The sequence below is a fragment of the Notechis scutatus genome, chromosome 4 (genome assembly GCF_049901735.1).
Source record: "Notechis scutatus isolate UNSWTSFEM ecotype Mainland chromosome 4, rNotScu1.2, whole genome shotgun sequence".
Classification (NCBI taxonomy): Eukaryota; Metazoa; Chordata; class Lepidosauria; order Squamata; family Elapidae; genus Notechis; species Notechis scutatus.
The window spans coordinates 22,115,530-22,134,591 of NC_142012.1; the positions used below are offsets into that span (position 1 = coordinate 22,115,530).

At 36.2% G+C, this 19,062-nt stretch overlaps 1 protein-coding gene across 1 annotated transcript in view; it reads right to left on the reverse strand.

Annotated features, from left to right (window-relative positions):
• Nucleotides 1–19,062, reverse strand: part of CENPE (centromere protein E) — a 57,028-nt gene that overhangs the window by 19,709 nt on the left and 18,257 nt on the right. The window contains 16 exon segments of the mRNA XM_087962598.1: nt 239–451; nt 1,849–2,061; nt 2,416–2,628; nt 2,984–3,196; nt 4,726–4,863; nt 5,040–5,354; nt 7,029–7,187; nt 8,060–8,197; nt 8,301–8,594; nt 9,560–9,769; nt 9,912–10,070; nt 10,679–10,990; nt 12,658–12,960; nt 13,702–13,853; nt 14,934–15,111; nt 15,602–15,736. Of these exon segments, the coding sequence (XP_087818724.1) occupies nt 239–451; nt 1,849–2,061; nt 2,416–2,628; nt 2,984–3,196; nt 4,726–4,863; nt 5,040–5,354; nt 7,029–7,187; nt 8,060–8,197; nt 8,301–8,594; nt 9,560–9,769; nt 9,912–10,070; nt 10,679–10,990; nt 12,658–12,960; nt 13,702–13,853; nt 14,934–15,111; nt 15,602–15,736 (3,345 nt within the window).

A 19,062-nucleotide genomic window follows, 5' to 3' on the forward strand; every position in this document is an offset into this window, starting at 1 on the left:
ATGCACTGTTGGGGAAGACTAAATTAAGCTCTGTGTCACATCACGATTTAGGATAAAAATATTAAGAAAATTAAAATGTGTTTGTTTCCCTAACAATTGAATCTCTTACAGTGCCCTTTTGAAATATTTCAAATTATTTTAGATCTACAAATGCTATATTTTCCTAACAGTCCATTCAGTAAATATTTAATATACTAATGTGCAAACATAATTGCATTCTCCGAAAAGCATCCCGTACCTTTGCAGCGTTTTCTGATAAGGTCTCCTGAAGTTGGCTTTGCGTTTCTTCTCCGATGTTCTGCATAACCTGCTGAAGGTCATCTCTCTCTTTTTGAAGCAAGGCCTTCTCTTTCAGTAGCTGTTGGACACATTTCTCCTGCTCTCTCAGTTCGGTAGTCAATTGTTTCTTTTCCTCAATAAGGCTGTTTGCCTCTTCATTCAATTTTTTTATCTAAGAAATTACACATAAGACGATTACTAAAGCAGCCTTCTTCAGCTGGTGCCTTTGAGATATAACAGCAGTTTTGAACCCCCATATTTCAGGGTCAAAATATGGAAGATGCATGGTTAGGGAAAACTAAATCAAAGCCCGTGTAGCATCAAGTTTGATCTAAAGAGCAGAACAGAACATATTGGCCAAATGTGATTGGACACAAAAGGAATCTATCTCTGGTGCATAAACTCTCAGTGTACATAAAAGCAATAAAGTAATATAATCATAAGATACCAATAGATGAAAAGGATAATAGTAATACAGACTTACTACATGGGTAAAATCCTTAGACATAAGACAATGTCGTGAGGATTAGGCATTCAACAGAGAGGGAAAAATTTTATCTCGGTCTAGTTGTTTTGGCATGCAATGCTCTAGAATGCTACCGAGAGGGGAGGAGATGAAACAGTTTATGTCCATCACGTGAGGGGTCTTGTAGGTAACTTCTCAGCCCTCTTTCTGACCCATGTGGTATTCAGGTACTCAATGGAAGGCAATGGAATACTAAGGAAATTAAATTTTGCCTCTTTCCCTAAACATTTGAATTCCTTAGAGTACTCTGTTTAAAATTTCACATTATTTTAGATTCACAAATGCTATTTTCCCAACTTTCCAGTTCAGTAAGTACCCATGTTTCCCTGAAAATAAGACTGAGTCTTATTTTTTCCATGCACGGGAGGCCCACTTCTTCTGCTTGTTTGCGCCAGAGCAGGAGGCCATGTGGTGCACCAATGCTGCCTCTGCAAGGCAGGAGTGTATGCAGAGCTGCTCCACACATCCTGTTATATTCTGGGCATGGGTGCAAGGAACTGAGACGAGTCAGAGAATTAGTGAACTTCAACTCTTTATTAAGGATTAGGAACAGAGCGTAAAAAACCCTCGGGCAGCAGCAGCTCTTTTATAGAGCTGGCTGCTGACCCGTTAACCAATGACCTGTGTCCAAATGCTTAACTTTTGCCCAATGGGAGATGTTCAACTAATAGCCAATCAGGCTGCTCAGTACGGACCAATCCCTGTTCGCTATCCATGGGCCAATCAAAGGTGCAGGATTACAAGCCTACTTATCATGTGGTTGATAAGTTTTATTAAATAGTTTTTATTAGTTCATAACACATCCCACGCTGGCTTACCTCAGGGCCCTCGTAGCCAGGCCACCCACAGCCTGACACTTGTTTCACCTCTCAGCAGCGGCTCCAGCAACCCCATTCAGCAGAGCTTATTTTGGGGACAGGGCTTATATTACGCGCATGTGTAAAAATATGCTGGGGCTTATTTTCAGGATATTATGGGGGAATCAGGGTATTTAAAATACTTACGTACAAACATAATACCATTCACTAGAAAGCATCCCGTACCTTTGCAGTGTTTTCAGATAAGGTCTCCTGAAGTTGGCTTTGAGTTTCCTCTCTGATGTTCTGCATAACCTGCTGAAGGTCATCGCTCTCTTTTTGAAGCAAGGCCTTCTCTTTCAGTAGCTGTTGGACACATTTCTCCTGCTCTCTCAGTTCGGTAGTCAATTGTTTCTTTTCCTCAATAAGGCTGTTTGCCTCTTCATTTAATTTTTTTATCTAAGGAATTAAATGTCACACCATTACTAAATCATCCATCCCCAGATAATGCCTTTGAGAATAAATGCAGTTTTTTTTTTAAAAACTCCCATCATTCAGGATCAAAACATGGAGGATGCACTGTTAGGGAAAACTAAATTAAACTCTGTGTCGCATCACGATTTAGGATAAAAATATTAAGAAAATTAAAATGTGCCCGTTTCCCTAAACAATTGAATCTCTTACAGTGCCCTTTTGAAATATTTCAAATTATTTTAGATCTACAAATGCTATATTTTCCTAACAGTCCATTCAGTAAATATTTAATATACTAATGTGCAAACATAATTCCATTCTCCGAAAAGCATCACATACCATCTCAGCATTTTCTGATAAGGTCTCCTGAAGTTGGCTTTGAGTTTCCTCTCTGATGTTCTGCATAACCTGCTGAAGGTCATCGCTCTCTTTTTGAAGCAAGGCCTTCTCTTTCAGTAGCTGTTGGACACATTTCTCCTGCTCTCTCAGTTCGGTAGTCAATTGTTTCTTTTCCTCAATAAGGCTGTTTGCCTCTTCATTTAATTTTTTTATCTAAGGAATTAAATGTCACACCATTACTAAATCATCCATCCCCAGATAATGCCTTTGAGAATAAATGCAGTGTTTTTTTTTAAAAACTCCCATCATTCAGGATCAAAACATGGAGGATGCACTGTTAGGGAAAACTAAATTAAACTCTGTGTCGCATCACGATTTAGGATAAAAATATTAAGAAAATTAAAATGTGCCCGTTTCCCTAAACAATTGAATCTCTTACAGTGCCCTTTTGAAATATTTCAAATTATTTTAGATCTACAAATGCTATATTTTCCTAACAGTCCATTCAGTAAATATTTAATATACTAATGTGCAAACATAATTCCATTCTCCGAAAAGCATCACATACCATCTCAGCATTTTCTGATAAGGTCTCCTGAAGTTGGCTTTGAGTTTCCTCTCTGATGTTCTGCATAACCTGCTGAAGGTCATCGCTCTCTTTTTGAAGCAAGGCCTTCTCTTTCAGTAGCTGTTGGACACATTTCTCCTGCTCTCTCAGTTCGGTAGTCAATTGTTTCTTTTCCTCAATAAGGCTGTTTGCCTCTTCATTTGATTTTATTATCTAAGAAAGTACACATAAGACGATTACCTTCTTCAGCTGGTGCCTTTGAGAGATAACAGCAGTTTTGAACCCCCATATTTCAGGGTCAAAATATGGAAGATGCATGGTTAGAGAAAACTAAATCAAAGTCAAGATTTATGGTAAACAATACTAATGTGTTTGTTTTCCTAAACAGCTGAAGCCCTTAGAGTGCTCTTTTTAAATATTTCAAATTATTTTTGATTCACAAAAATGCTATTTTCTTAATTCTCTAATGCAGTAAATATTTAAAATACGTGGTACTACTTTACTGATGTACAAACATAAACATGACTATAATCACTTTAATTTTCAAATTGGCAACCTTCAAAATGTAATCACTTGTTTAATTAGCACGTTCCATTCCAATGTGTTTCTAGATACTCTAAATTTCTAGAATTTCTAATTTTTCTCCTTCTGCAACTCAATCCTTCTGGGTTATTGGGAGGGGTTCTTAAATGTCAAGAAGGGAGCTGTGACTATGCAGTTAAAGCTTTACATTTTGTGTGTGTGCCATGATTTCACAATTGCAATCTACTGGCCCAGTTTGAACTTTATGAAAAAGCTAAACAAGAGTGGAGGAAGTAAATAATGTTGTTTGACATCCGAGATAAATACCCCTGGGGGCAGAATGTTTGGTATGGACCAGGACCAAAAACATTTGTAAGGTAAGAATCTCTCTTGATTTTTCAAGTTGCACGATCCAAATTCAGGACAAAAATTAGTTTTAATGAAATTTATATATTTTATATTTTTGTCTAACTTCTAAGAGCATGAAAGAGTCCAGCCCAATCAAATCAAACTCAAATCCAGTCTCTTGAAAACCAATTAGACTGATTGCAAGCCCACAAGAAGGACATGAGCAGGACAATATGTTCCACTGACACTGGTCTTCAGAATGATGCTATTGTTGAAATGGGAGGTGGCACAAAGCTATTATATTCTGATATCTGTTGAATGCTCATTCCTCCAAATTTGATTAATCCTGCTTCTTGTATAGCCAATTTCATAGTATGAATATGTGCTGTATAAATTAACAAAATGGTTTCTTTTTATCTGTCCAGGCTTCATTTTTTTTTTAAATTTAAAACTTGTATTTTTTTTTTTTACTTTTTCTTTCAAGTGCTTTGTTTCTTCTTTAATCTCTTGTTCAAATTTCTGAAACATCTGCTGTTTCTCAAGAAGCAAATTCTGAATATTTACCTCATTTTCTTGTGATTTTACATACATCAATTTTTCCAGTTCAAGTTGACTATCCTCACTCTTAATGCGTGTGTGTGTGTGTGTGTGTGTGTGTGTGTAGAGGGAGAGAGAGAGAGGGAGGGAGAGATTATGTCATGAGATACAATTATTCAGGACATAAATGTATAAAACAAAGAAATATTAAGTTCATGAAATTGAGATTCCACCAATTCCTTTAGTTTAAATAAAAAATATTGACCAGGGAAGGGGAGTTTAAAACAAGAGACACTCTTTAGTATTAAAAAGTTTTAAAATTGCATCTTTCTTACTTTTTTCTTCAGCTCCTCATGAATTTTCAAAGTCTGAAAATCTGTAGATACAATTTTTTCTTTTAGTTCTTCTACCATTTCCTTATGTTCTCTGAGAGAATTATTAGCCTCCTTCAGTTCTTGCTGCAGTTCCAAATTCTTTAACAACAACAAAATAATAATAGTCACATGCAATCAAGTTGATCACCACATTTAAATAAAATGCTATTCCAATAAAAAGGACTTCCCTCAAAGGTGGCAGCAAATTAATTTACTTTGAAACAAGATGGCGGCATATAAATTGAATGAATGAATGAGTGTGAATGAATTCTTACCACTGGAACAAGCCTCTCTATAGTCACAGTCAGACGGTGGACAGTTTGAATCATGTTATCCTTCTCGGTTTGAAGAACCTCCATTTCTGTTCTCAGATGCTCTTTTTCTTGGCTGATATATTTGATGTTTTCTTCAGTGCTCTGAACTTTCTGAACCAGCTCGGCTTTCTCCCTCTGCAGGGCTTCCATTTGGGACTCAGAGATACTTTCCAGCTGTTCTGCATCCTTCGTGATTTCTACATTCTGCTGACTCTCCTCTTCTTTTAGGCAGAGCAGTTGCTGCAGCTTGCAAGAATTGTTTTCTAGGTGTTGGATCTGAAACATGATTTTGATGAAGAGGAATTGGGCTGCTTTGCATTTACCCCTGATTATTTGGGAGTAAGTCCAAAACTTCTGATTATTTAGAAATACGAAGAAAGGCACCAAGAGTGTATAGCAGAGGTTTTTTTTAAACAATCAGAATCCAGAGGAAACATTTTTATCTACACAAGGTTTACAGGTTGATAATGGGACAATGTCACAGATGTCAGGATTTTGTCTATTTTCCCCCCATGTGCATTGTAGGGTTAATTAATAGGTAGTAATTTGGAAGTTTCCCACTTTTAAAAATGATGTCCTGGGAATTTTGGGGCTTATACCCTATCCCCCGTTCTCTGATTCAATATGATAGAAAACTGTGCCACATAAAGAATGAATTGGTCAATTTGTAACATAAAGGATTTTTTAAAAAAAAGATGGCTGGGGGTGGAGGGGAGAGCTCAAGGGATAATAGTTTGACCAGCAAAAATTGTTACAAATAATCTGGTATCCATCTAGCAATGGTGTAGTGTGTATGCAAGGATATCTAGAACTGAATGCTGACAACATATTCTGGCCTTCTCATTCAATCGGCCGTTCTCCAGTTGTAGAACATTTTAAGAGTGAAAAGAGACACAACCGAATACCATACATTTGTGCCAGAGACTTTTCTTAAGTTTATAGTTTGAGATCTACAAATCTCAGTTTAATCAAAAAGTTTTTAGAATGGTGGTGGTAGTTCTCTGGGGATATTGTGCAGGACAGCTTCCATGACCTACTTAAGAGCTATCATGGAAGTTCATGTCCAAGAATTTAACTCATTTTTCTCTTAGGTCTTCTGGCAAAATCCTTCTGGCAGGATTTTGGTACTATGATGGTTTGTGTCCAAAAGATCATCTCTGCAAAATTGAACCAGAGCTACCAGTGCTCCTCTGTCTGCTTAAAGTTGAAAGGAGATGCGTTCAGAAAGTTAAATCTAAATGATCCACCATAACATTTATGAAAAAAAAAAAAAATGAACAGGAACTGGCCAAGCCATAGTTCTTCCACGTTAGAACTCTGCTTTATAAATGACTTTGGCAGCAGAATTTTCTGTACAGATCGAACTGAAAATTGATCAGTTGAATCAAGACAAAATTTTAATTTATTAAAGAAATTTATATGGCTTCCCAACTAATGACAACTCTGGATGGCTTATAGAAATAAAACAAATATGAAACTCAATGCACCCCGCTCCCCAAGTTTTAATTTATTTTATAAGATTTTGTAAGAAAAATTCAAGCTTCAATGAATGTCAAAGAATCATGGTGGATTAAACCAAAGTCCTAACCAGTTCATCTTTTCTTCCCTTAAGACCGATTCCTCACAGAGGACATCAGCAAGATATCATGCTCACCTTCTGGTAATTTGGAAAAATGTTCCATTCCTCTATTAATTCGGGTAATCCCATTTTCAAATTTATCACCATTGCAACTGATAATCAATTCTACTTTCTGAATATGTTCTGTGTAATTTGGGGAAAAGAGTTCCTTTTCATCTATACTATCTTGAATTTTTAAAATTAGATGCTTTTAGAAATAATTTAAAATATAAACGGGACATATTGTCAAAAAAAACCTGGGCTTCCTTAAAAAGTCATTCTGAATTTTTAGGCCATATTTATGAACATTATTCTACTTGTCATTTACTTACCTTTTCTTTTAGTTTTTTTGTTTCTTCTTTAAATTCCTCTTCAAGTTTCTGAAACTTCTGTTGTTCCTCAAGAACTAAATTCTTCTGTGTATTAACCTCATCTTCTTGTAATTTTACATAAGATAACAATTTCTCCAGCTCCAATTGAGTATCCTCAGCCTAAAATATATATTGAGAAAAAGAAAACAAAACTCATTACATCATGAAATAAAACCCAGTCGGCACATCAATTTCTATAATGCAATTCAAGAAAACATCAAGAGTTTCAATAACGGTGAACTTTAGAATAACTGTGAACTTTCAAATAAAAATTATTGATGAGGGCACTGGAGAACTTTAAACAGCAGATGTTGAAAGCATCGTGCTCAATCCTGTCAAAACCTGTGTACTTTTGAGCACCCAGCCACTTGGTTTTACCAACTTTAGCCTTGGATGAGGCTATGAGACAAGAGGCTACACTCCTCTTGTCACGACTGGTGCTTAATCTGTGGGTTATCTGGTACTTGTTGCTCCTACTTGAAGAGCAGGTAGCAACTATGATAGAGTACCTTTGCATAACTTCATCTGGTGTTACCCATTGCATTCATTCCTGGATCAGGAAACCCATCAAAGATGGTTTCTCAAGTCCTAGTAACTTACAGGTGGAATTACTGCAATGCAGTCTAGGTCGGGCTGCCTTTGAAGACCAATTAGAAGCTCCAGGTGCAATTCAAGGTGTTGTTTATAACCTATAAAGCTGTATCTGGATATCTCTCATGGCTTCTGCCTATCCTTTCTGAGATCCAATGTAACTCCTTCCCTGATGACATTCCAAGAATCTTTAAAGGACTTACAGCAAAGGATTTCAGAAGGCTTGTTGTTGGTGGAATATTTTTTATTTTGGGGGAGGGATATATGGGATATAGTTTTCCAAATGCTTCAGATGTTTCTTTTTTAAAAACTATAAACTGAACAAAATTATTCTGGAACCAGGTGGTCTTTAAATCTAATAAATAACAATAATGCTTTTAAAGTGTCACACATTTTCCTACCTTTTGTTTCAATTCCTCATCAATTTTTGAAATCTGAGAATCTGGGGCTAAGGTTTTTCCTTTCAGTTCTTCTACCATTTTCTTGTATTCGCTGAGAGAATTATTAGCCTCCCTCAGTTGTTCCTGAAGTCCCAGGTTCTTTAAGAAAAAATCAAGCCACATGAAATCAAGCCACATTTAAATTAAATCTTAATCCAATAAAAAAGTACCTCCCCAAAGGTGGCAGCAATTGAATTCTTACCGTTGGAATCAGCTTCTCTAGAGTCTCACCTAGACGGTGGACAGTTTGAGTCATGGTATCCTTTTCAGCTTGAAGAACCTCTACCTCTGTTCTCAGATGCTCTTTTTCTTGGCCAATGTATTTGATGTCTTCTTCAGTGCTGTGAAGCTTCTGAACCAGCTCAGCTTTCTCCTTCTGCAGGGCTTCCACTTGAGACTCAAAGCAGCTAATTTTTAGCTGCTCTGAGTCATCAAAATTTTCTGCATTCTGATTTGTCTGGAGCAACTGCTGCAGGTTAAAGGACTTTGTTTGTAGCTGTTGGATTTGAGAAAAAATGTTTATGAAATTGAACCTATCAAATAGTATACACGTTTCTGATTTTTTATGAAAGGTAGGAAAGAAAAAATATGCCGTGCTTTCAGAGAAGGAACTAGCAATCTTTTGATGGTTAGAAGTAATTCATTGTGTGGTGGCGCAGTGGTTAGAATGCAGTATTGAGAGCGAACTCTGCTGACTGCCAGGAGTTCGATCCTGACCAGCTCAAGGTTGACTCAGCCTTCTATCCTTCCGAGGTCAGTAAAATGAGGACCCAGATTGTTGTGGGCAATATGCTGACTCTGTAAACTGCTTAGAGAGGGCTATAAAGCACCATGAAGCGATATATAAGTGCTATTGCCATAGCTACTATAATCTTTACAGCAGACTGGTTGTGAAAAATGAACTGATGTGCCACAGATGTCAGCACACTTGAATTTTTTTTTGTCCCGGTCTACAAGTTGTCAACCTCCAAGCTTTTATTCAAATTAGCAAGCTTTGCATGGGATGCTGCTAAATAGAGAGAATATTTTATCAAATATTCTTATTAAAGTTTTCTAATATTTCCTTTGCTGTAATAATTCCATTTCAATGTGTTTACTGATTTTTGGTACATTTTAATATATATTTTATTAATGTTTGGGCACTTTTTTGCAGGTTTATTTGTTACAACAGGTGGTCAAAAAGAATGAATCATCATCTTCATTTAATGAGCCCGTAATCCCTTGCGGGGTGGAGTCTGGGCAACTGAATGGAGCTACCAGAATGTTTTAATGGCCGGATGCCCTTCCTGTTGCCAATGCAGTTTTGTTCAGCATATATATTCTCAGTGTGCCCAGTGAGAGAAATATGTGCCTCTACCTAGGATCAATCTCACAGCCTCCTGATTATGAGGCAAAAGCTCCACCTCTAGGCCACTGCACCATTCCTGGTCAAAAAGAATGAATACATTGATTGATATGTACCATTTGATTGCTTTCTAGATACTGATTCTTTTCCTTTTCCAAATCCTCCAGTTGATGCTGTAACACCACCTTTTCTTGCTGGAGAGTGGTAATCTGCTCCTTAATTCGTTGAAGTTCATTGTTGACTTCTAGCACAATCTGTTTTGTATCTTCTTCATTTTGAGTTTTGTTTACAGAGACGTCTTTCAAGTCGCCTGTTAATTTCAGTATCTGCAATGAATATATCATTCCGTAAGTTCTTTGGAGGAAATAAATGAGCAGCTTTGATCTAACAGAAAAAGTACATCCCAGATCAAGAAACTTAACCAAAACTTCATTCTGTCAATGCATTTCTGTTACAGATATCTCTTACCTGTTTTTTTTGATCATCAGTTGTGATCTCTAAAGTTTCCTTAATTCTTGAAATCTGTTTGTCTTTTTCTGCAATTGTTTCTTCAAGTTCTTTGATGTGCTTCTGACACTGCTTCAAAGAATTCTGGGCATTCCTGAACCCCTCCTGGGCTTCAATATTCTTTCATAAAAAGATAGAAAAATATACATATGTATGCATTAAAATTAACACAAAATATATTGTGGGGTGCAAATAATATTTTCTCCTACACTTGGTTGCTTTCTTAATACAAGGATAAACAATTTGATGTTACATGTGGTAGCAGAACAGAAAAGCACAACAGAGTTGGAAGGCACCAGAGTTGGAAGTCTTGTAGTTCAACCCTCTTCAAGCAGGAGACCCTATACCATTTCAGACAAATAGACAATCTCTTCTTGAAAACCTCCAGCACTCACAACTTCTGGAAGAAAGTTGTTCCACTAATTAATTTTTCTCCAAAAAAATTCCAAACCCCCCCCCCCCCCAAGCAAGGTTTAGTTGCATTTTTCTGAAAAGCACATGTAAAACGAATGTAAGGATGGAAATCCCATACTCAGCATTTGAGGCACAACGTGCCTGTTTTCACTCTTAACTTCCCTAAAAGACCAATATTTTTGGCTGTTAGTGATCATCAAACACAATCCTTGCTGACTCCTAACCATATGCAACCAATTAAAGGTTCCAAAAGAATAAGGTCCATAATGATAGTCACCTGCTCTTTGTCTGTTTCTCTGCCGTGTTTAGCTTACCATTGAAACAGTATCTTGTATATCTTCTTTGAGCTGATCTCTCTCCTTCTCAAGGGCTTCCTGTTTTTGTTTGAAGTCATTTCTTTCTTGGGTCAAGGCTCTTATTTTTTCTTTCTCCTCCTGAAGTCTTTCCATCATGTCTGACTTTTGTGCCTCTTCATCTTCCATTTTAGACTCCCAAGCCTTAAACTGATCCTTGAGCTTTTCCATTTCACTCAACTTTTGATGAGCTTCATCCAGTTGTTTTTGAAGAGTGATCAGCTCCTCTTGCTCCAAGTCCTTCTCCTGTAATTCTTCATTTTTGCTAGATTGCTTTGAGTTTTCAGGAAATTATAGCATATATGTTAAACACAATATATTGAAAATGCAGCATCAAAAGTTGTCAAATTCTGTAATCGCATTTAACTTTCTTTTGCAATAATCTTAATGAATTATTTGCACAATAGTTAAGAATCATTTCCCCTCCTCCACATTCTCCTTCTACTATCAAATAACTTCAAAATATGTAAATATATGAAAAATTGATGCTGCTTCCACAAAAACATTCTAAGGGTATTGTAACAATATTCTTTTAAACAATGATCCTCTTGAATGGATAGTCAATATAGTGTAATGGCTGAGACTATGGAGAGACAAAGATTCTAGACTACTAGCAGACTTATGATATCCTAGAGCCCTACTTAATCTCTGCTTCAACTTTTAGTATACAAAATACTAGATGGATGCAGAACCAGGGAATGTAAGTGGGACTATTACTAGGTGTAGAGATACAGAGGAAATCATAGGAAAGATATTCCATAAGTGATAAGTCAACTTATGCTTCAATCTGTTTTGCATTCATGATTAATTCATTCACAGTAGGAAATTTCCTGCTAAATCTTTTCCTTTAAAGCAGCAGCAGATAATTCCATTCCATTTTCTATGTGAAATTGGAAAATTAAACAAAGCAATAACAATAGTAATAACCAAGAGGCACCTAGGTTTCCATACAATAGGCTCCCAGATGCAATTTGATACACAAATTATAAAGGATCTGATACTTCCTGTAACTTTGATATAATGGAGAGATTCATACAATGCTCCAAGTCCTAAGTCTAGATTTAATCAAACATGCATAACATATTATATTCGCATAACATGCAGTGTCTAAAAAAAACCCTCTATGTTATAATTTAGCATGATAGCATGTATGAACTAGGTCAAGACAACACAATTAGCAGTTTCAAGTTAGCTAAGCATCACATATTATGCTACTCCAGCTTATTTCTGTTGGTGTAGGTAAGGCTGCATGCACTTCTGCACTGGTTGAAATGGTAAGCATACTGAGCAATTTAATAGTACAACTCCTTCTGGAATAATATCTCAGATATTAAAGGCGAAGACAAAGTAAGTTTAATGATTCCAGCTAAGACCTAGGTGCCATAAGTTTCAGTACAGGTAGTCCTCAACTTACAGTTCTTTTAGTGACTGTTCAAAGTTACAATGATACTGAAAAAAGTGACATGACCGTTTTTCACAGATATGACTTTCACAGCAAGACCAGGTGTGCAAAATTCAGATGCTTGGCAACTGGTTTACATTTATGACTGTTGCTGTGTCTCAAGGTCACATGATCCCCTTTTGCGACCTTCTACAAGCAAAGTCAATGGGGAAATCAGATTCACTTAATCGGGTTATCAACTGCAGTGTTTCACTTAACAACTGTGGCAAGAAAGGTCGTAAAATGGGGCAAAGCTCACTTCACAAATGCCTCACTTAACCACAGAAATGTTGGTCTCAATTGTGATTGTAAGTCAAGGACTAGCTCTATTTGCAGAGCTGTTAGTGATCTGTTGGTTCTTGCAATATTTATAATCCAACCCTTTGTGTAATAATATATGATCAATAATATATTTAACATAAGCAGGTATGGGCAAAGATAAAGCATCAAAATATGCAACAATGTATGTATTAACTTATATTATAAAATGGGCACTTACCTCTTGGGTATCATAATGGATGGATGCATTGAAACTACCATTGGAATAGGAATCTATTTGTGTTTTCATGGATTTATCTTCTTCAGCCACAACCAAGGATTTCTGCTCCAATTTATCACATGGCTGTCTGAGTTCTTCAAAAGCTACGGTGTTTCCTCTTATTACTTCATCATTTGCTAAATCCATTTTCGATGCCAGTGCTTGAGTTGCTTCATGAACCATTCTCTCTTTTTCACCAACTTGAGACAGCAACATTTCCTTTTCTGACATCAGCAAAGCAATTGTTTCATTTTTTTCAACAATCTGTTAATAAGACCAAAAGCATACATTATGAACAAAATATCAGAGAACAGTTCTTAGTGTTTTTGTTATGTTTTAAAAATTAACTGGATAATAATGGAAGATAATTGTTTGGGTTTCTAGGTTTCCTCCTCTAACGGGAATCAATTTGATGTCTGTCATTATTCCAAAACTAATCAAAAGATTTTCTATCATTATCTTGCTTAAGTGTTAAAAAGAAATCTTGTAGAGACTTGCTCTATTTTCCTAGCTGGAGACTATAACTGCTTATCACACTATTGCCAATCAATCCTATCTTCTAACATCTAAATTCTGGATTCCCCAAGTTTAGCAATCTCTAACACTCAAAATTCCATTCTCCAAATATGACAGAAACCAGAATATAATGTAATAAAATAACATTGTGGTTTCTAATTTAATTTTCAAATGCTTTTGAATCAATAAAGCAGGATTGGGTAACTGCTATGGAAGCTACTCCAGGAGACAATTATTTATTTTGCTGGGAGCATGTTCCAAAGGCACTGTGTAAAGCTCTAGCTACTAATTACTGGTGGACACAAATTCTGCTAAAAGTCAATAAAATTGTTTACAATGCTGAAATAGCTCACTAGTGCTAGAAGTCTGTTTTAGGAAACAGTAAAGAAAATAAACTTTATTCTGAAAAGAGAAAACTTTTCACTGGAAAATTCAGTGCCATATAAAATGGTACTGAATAATTTCCAGTGACTCATGCAATAGTTTTACCTCTTTATGTAAGATTTCAAGATCTGATCCAAAGTTTGCTTCTGATAAATCAGTCAACTTTTCCTTTAAGCTCACATTCTCTTCCAAAGCTTTATTCAGCTCATTTTTTAAATCCTCCATTTTCCCTTCCAACTCCATATATGGTAGCAAGTCTGGAAAAGATAGGCCAAACTTATCACAAAAATGAATGACAACTGTGCTGTGTTGACTGGATTGTTCTATACATAGGAAGCTACATCATAGGGAGCCCATATCATCATGCATTTTTGCAGTCTTACTTAGAAAAACTGGAGATTAAATCTTGGACCTTCCACAAGTAAAGAATCTATCCCTGAGCTATAGCCCCAGTTATATTTTATACATTTTGGGTACGGTGAATTTATTGTTAAAATAGAGTAATTTATAGCCTGAGTTTTGCAAATGATAATGTTGAAAGAAACAGAAAACATTGACACAACAACAAAAGTCAATCTCCCTTGCATCCCTGAAAAGTAAAACTTTGTTGCTCAATACAGTTTGGTTTATTTCCTCTGTTCCTTTTCTCAGTTATGCAGTTTCCTTTCTCCATTTTGAATTTCACCCCTGTTCTACTGATATGACTTCTGATTTAAGAGCAATCTTTAATTTTGAAACTTCACAGCATCAGTTATATCCTTTTTGTCAAATATAGGAATTTGTCAAATTGAATTCCAGGATCTTTCCTACATGCAACCCATTTTAAGAGGAAAAATAACTGAGAATATTTTTTCATGGTAGCTGCAATTATTTTGTTGAAAGAGACTAAATTAAATGTCTCATCAAATGCCTATGAGATAAATGAAAACCTAAAGTATATTTGATAAGCTTTAAAATATTAGAAAACCTTTTGATGGTTTTATTATAAATGGCTAAAATATCTCCTTCACTAGTTTTTTTTTTTAAAAAAATCCCAATTTGGAAAGGGGAGGAGGCTCAAACTATACACAAGAAATAACAGCAAACAAAGACACATAAGAAACAAACAAAACCTAAAAAAATAAAAGTAAAGCATCATGACAGAAAAAATAAGACACCTTCCCATTCCAACTTCTCAAAAGCCTTCCTGAAACATTAATGCCTTTCCTAATCCACATCTACTGGAATTACAACTCCCAGTATTCCTACCAGCATTCTACTGACTTTAAGTTATAAAATCTTTTCTCAGCATTTAGGGTTTTGTAAAAGACAGGGGAAGAAGTTTCTATGAACAGTACCTTTTGAATTGTTAACTTCCACCAACGATGTCAGCTTTGCATTTTCTTGCAAGTAGTATTGTAGTTCTTTCTGGAGATCAGACTGCATTTTTTTATAGTTGACTTTTCCTGCTTCTAATTGGGTCTTGTAGCTTCCAAAGTCTTTTTCCATTTGATTGTAAGTATCTGAGAGCTGGTTCTATGTGGGAATGAGTTAGCATTGTATGAACATGAACATCCAAGTACAAATTCTCAATGTATAACAAACATGGTTTGCTCTGTGATTTCTGTTTTCTGGCTTACAGGAAAATTATCTTAGGCAGCATTGCGACACACACACACACACACACACACACACACACACACACACACACCCTTCAAATTGTCACTAGATTCATTCTAGGAATTATAAGGCAGCATAATCTATATGATATGAGATTGTATACTTAAACCTCTATCGCAGTAGGCTCCTTAATGTTATCTTCTTCTGCATGTATGTGGGATCCTGAGGAAAGATGCCTCAAGTTTTTTTTAAAAATTAGCTTGCTTGCCATTTACATAACAGTCTTCTAATAATAAATAAAAGCTATTTTACAAACAAGCATGTTCTGGAGTTTTGAAGTTTTTTTTTTTAAATATAGAACTGATTTTCAGCAGATAATACTACTAATTTTTACTTCTTCTTTTACCATTTTTTCTTTCAGTGTTAGATTTTCACTTCGGAGGAATGCAGATTCTTTCCTGGCATCCAAGGCAACTGCTTCAGCATCTCTGAGAGACTGCTTTAACTCTTGCATTTCGTCGCGGTTTTTCCTTGGAGTTTGCTGCAAGCATGAAGATTGTGACAGTGTGATTTAAGCAGAGATAAATATTCTATCAAGGAAAAATTAAAAATAATTTTTTTTGGTAAGGTTGATGGGTCATGGTCAGGAAAGTCAAAACAGATGATTCATAAATTTATTTTCGAAGTCTCCACACCATGATGAATTTCAAATTTCCAAAACTAGAGGTAAAGCCTATATAACAGGGGTGTCAAACTCGCATCGTCATATGATGTATCGTGACTCCCCCCCTTTGCTAAACTGGATGTGAGCATGGCCAGTGCATGACACATCTGGGCCGTGGGCCGCGAGTTTGACAGCCCTGCTGTATATTATGCTTTACTGGCTCCATTTTGGTTACCTCAAAACAGAACAAAAATATCAGCGAAGTGTTCTTTGGAGAAATTACGATCACTTGTACAACTCTGAAAGTTGAAATCACTTTGGAAATGCATAATCAGCCATAATAATATGCTAACCCATACTATTATATTTATATCAAAAAAATCACATAGATTTATAGAAAATTTGTATAAGGCAATCTTCGACTTACAATAGTTCATTTAGTGATCATTCAAAGTTACAACGGCACTGTAAAAACTGACTCATCACCGTTTTTCTTGTTTTTAAAAAATAAATTTTATTGATCTTTTACAACTTTAAAAAACAAAAAGCAAGCAAAAAGTAAAAGTATCTTAGATTCAACAAACTGACATTCTTCTTATACTGCTATTTTGTGCATTATTTACAAATACTGTATATACAATTTATGCAAATATAAACATTTAACTTATATATTGCTTATCCTTAATTCATCAACCATTTAACTATCTTTGTTCAATCCAGTCATACCATTTTTACCAAATTTTATAATATTCGGTCTTCTCTCTTTCTTTTAACATCAAAGTTAATTTATTTATCTCAGCACAGGTCATTATTTTCTGAATGACCAATTCATCTGGAGGTATAGATGAATGTTTCCAGCATTGGGTGTAAGCAATTCTGGCTGCCGTCAGGATGTGTAATATTGAATATTTTATATTTCTCCCGCATTTCTTTTTAAATATCCCCAATAAAAATAATTCTGGTTCTAATTCTATTTGTAATTTGGTAATCTCTTGTAACCATTTTCTGATTTTTAGCCAATATTTTTGAGTCTTCGGGCATGACCACCACATATGATAGAATGTACCTTTTTTCTTCTTGCACTTCCAACATATCAGGTTCATATTAGGATACATCTTCGCTAATCTCAAAGGAGGCAAATACCATCTATAAAACATTTTGTAGGCATTCTCTTTGTATGCAGCCGATTTCATTAGCTTATAATTTCGATTCCTCATGCTTTCCCATTCTGTCAAATTTATGTTATGCCCTATGTTTTGAGCCCAAGCTATCATACATCCCTTCACAATCTCTTCCTCTAATTCCACCTCCAACAAGTACTTATAAATTTTTTTGGTCTGGGCCTATTAAATTTTTATCTAATTGTTGTGGTTTCAAATATATCCCGAAATCCTTAATATCTTTTTTGTATCTATTTTGTAACTGAAGTAATGCCCACCAGTCGATATGTATCCCTTGCTTTTGGAGATCTGGCATCGATTTCAAGTTTCCTTCTACATCGAGTACATCTTTATGTTTTATCATCTTAGCTACGTCTAGGTTGCTTGGGTGAATCATGGCCTCCATCGCAGATAACCAAATTGGTATCTTCATATAATATCTTTTTTTAGTTTTAGTCCAGTTTTGTAACAGGGAGTTCCTAATTAAATGTCTATGAAAATACTGTTGTTTCTTAGTTCCTGTTTCCCACAAAAAGGTGTGCCATCCTCTTTGTGGGTCATGGTTTCCAGACTTAGTATTCTTTTATTGGTTAAATTGATCTAATCTTTCGTCCAGGTAAGTGCTGCTGAGCTGTAATATAACTCCCAATTTGGAAGACCAAATCTTCCTCTGCTTTTACATCCTGTAATGATTTTATCTTTATTCTAGGCTTTTTACCTAACCAAATAAATTTCAGCATAATTTTATTGAGTTCATTAAAAAAAGGATTTCTCTAATCCAGGGGTCGCCAACCTTTTCGACCTCGGGGACCACCAAACTCATAATTTTAAATCCCAAGGACCACTAATATGAATTTTTTTAAAAAAGATAATATATTTAATATAAAAAATATTTATAATATTAAATAAATAATGTGTGTATGTGTGTTTGTTTTCGTAGGTATTTATATGTATGGTATTTAGGTTTGTTCGGGTATTTTCCCATGTCTTTATAGTTGTGCTTTTAAAGTTATAGCGACGTTTCAGCAGAATCTCACCTGCAATCATTAGGCTTGTGTATTGGGTTCTTTTAATCATGTGTGTCAGACTTTGGCAGCCATTTCTATTTGAATTTGGTGCTGGCCTTGTGCTTTATTTGAATGGTTTTTTTCTTCATCCTGATTGGTTGGGAGTCTGTGGGACAGAGTGAAGGGAAAGGAGGGGCTTCTCTCATCCTTTGCGGGGGGTGGGGGGGGGAGAGTGAGAATTTAAGAAGCCACATGGTGCCTGGAGGCTGGGAAGATCTGGACGGGGAGGAACCGGCTCCCCCTTAAACGGAAGAAAAGCAGAGCCATCTCATATCTCCCCTAAGTCAGAGGAAACCTCTCCCTCCTTTGCAGGTGTGGGGGAGGGAAGTTGGGGGAGGGAAGGAGGGCTGGGTTTGAATCGCCCGATGACAGGCTCCTAATAACCAGGCAACACCCCCCCCCCCCTCAGCCTCCACATAAGAAGAGGACTCCCCAAGGCCAGGTTTCTCCTGTCGCTTCCAAGCAGAGAAGGGTCCCACCCTGTGTGGAGGCTGAAGTCCAGAAAAGCTGGAGCTCTCACCTGCACAAACAGGCTGGTTATTAGGAGCCCGTCTTCCTCAGCACTCTTTTGGTCTTGGCATTTGGAAAATAATAAACAAAGAAATGGACAACTCCTTGATCCATCTTGAGATGGACCGGGCATCATCGTATCTTAGATTTCAAAATGTTGTGGAAACCAAGGAAGAAGATCTGGAAATGGTGATGGCTGAAGTCTTAGCACATACATTAGGAAGAGACAAAAATGAAATACTGAACGAATTGGACGATGTGTATAGGGTAAGCACGAGTTATGCCAGGCGACATAAACTCCCAAAAGAAGTACACATAAGGTTTACAAGAAGAAAGGTATGAGACATTGTATATCGAATAACGAGAGATGAAACTGTTGTCTACAAGGGAAAAGAGATTCAGATATTGAAACAGGTCCCAAGAAGGGTGAGGGAGCAGAGACGGGACTATAGATTTCTGGCTGCAC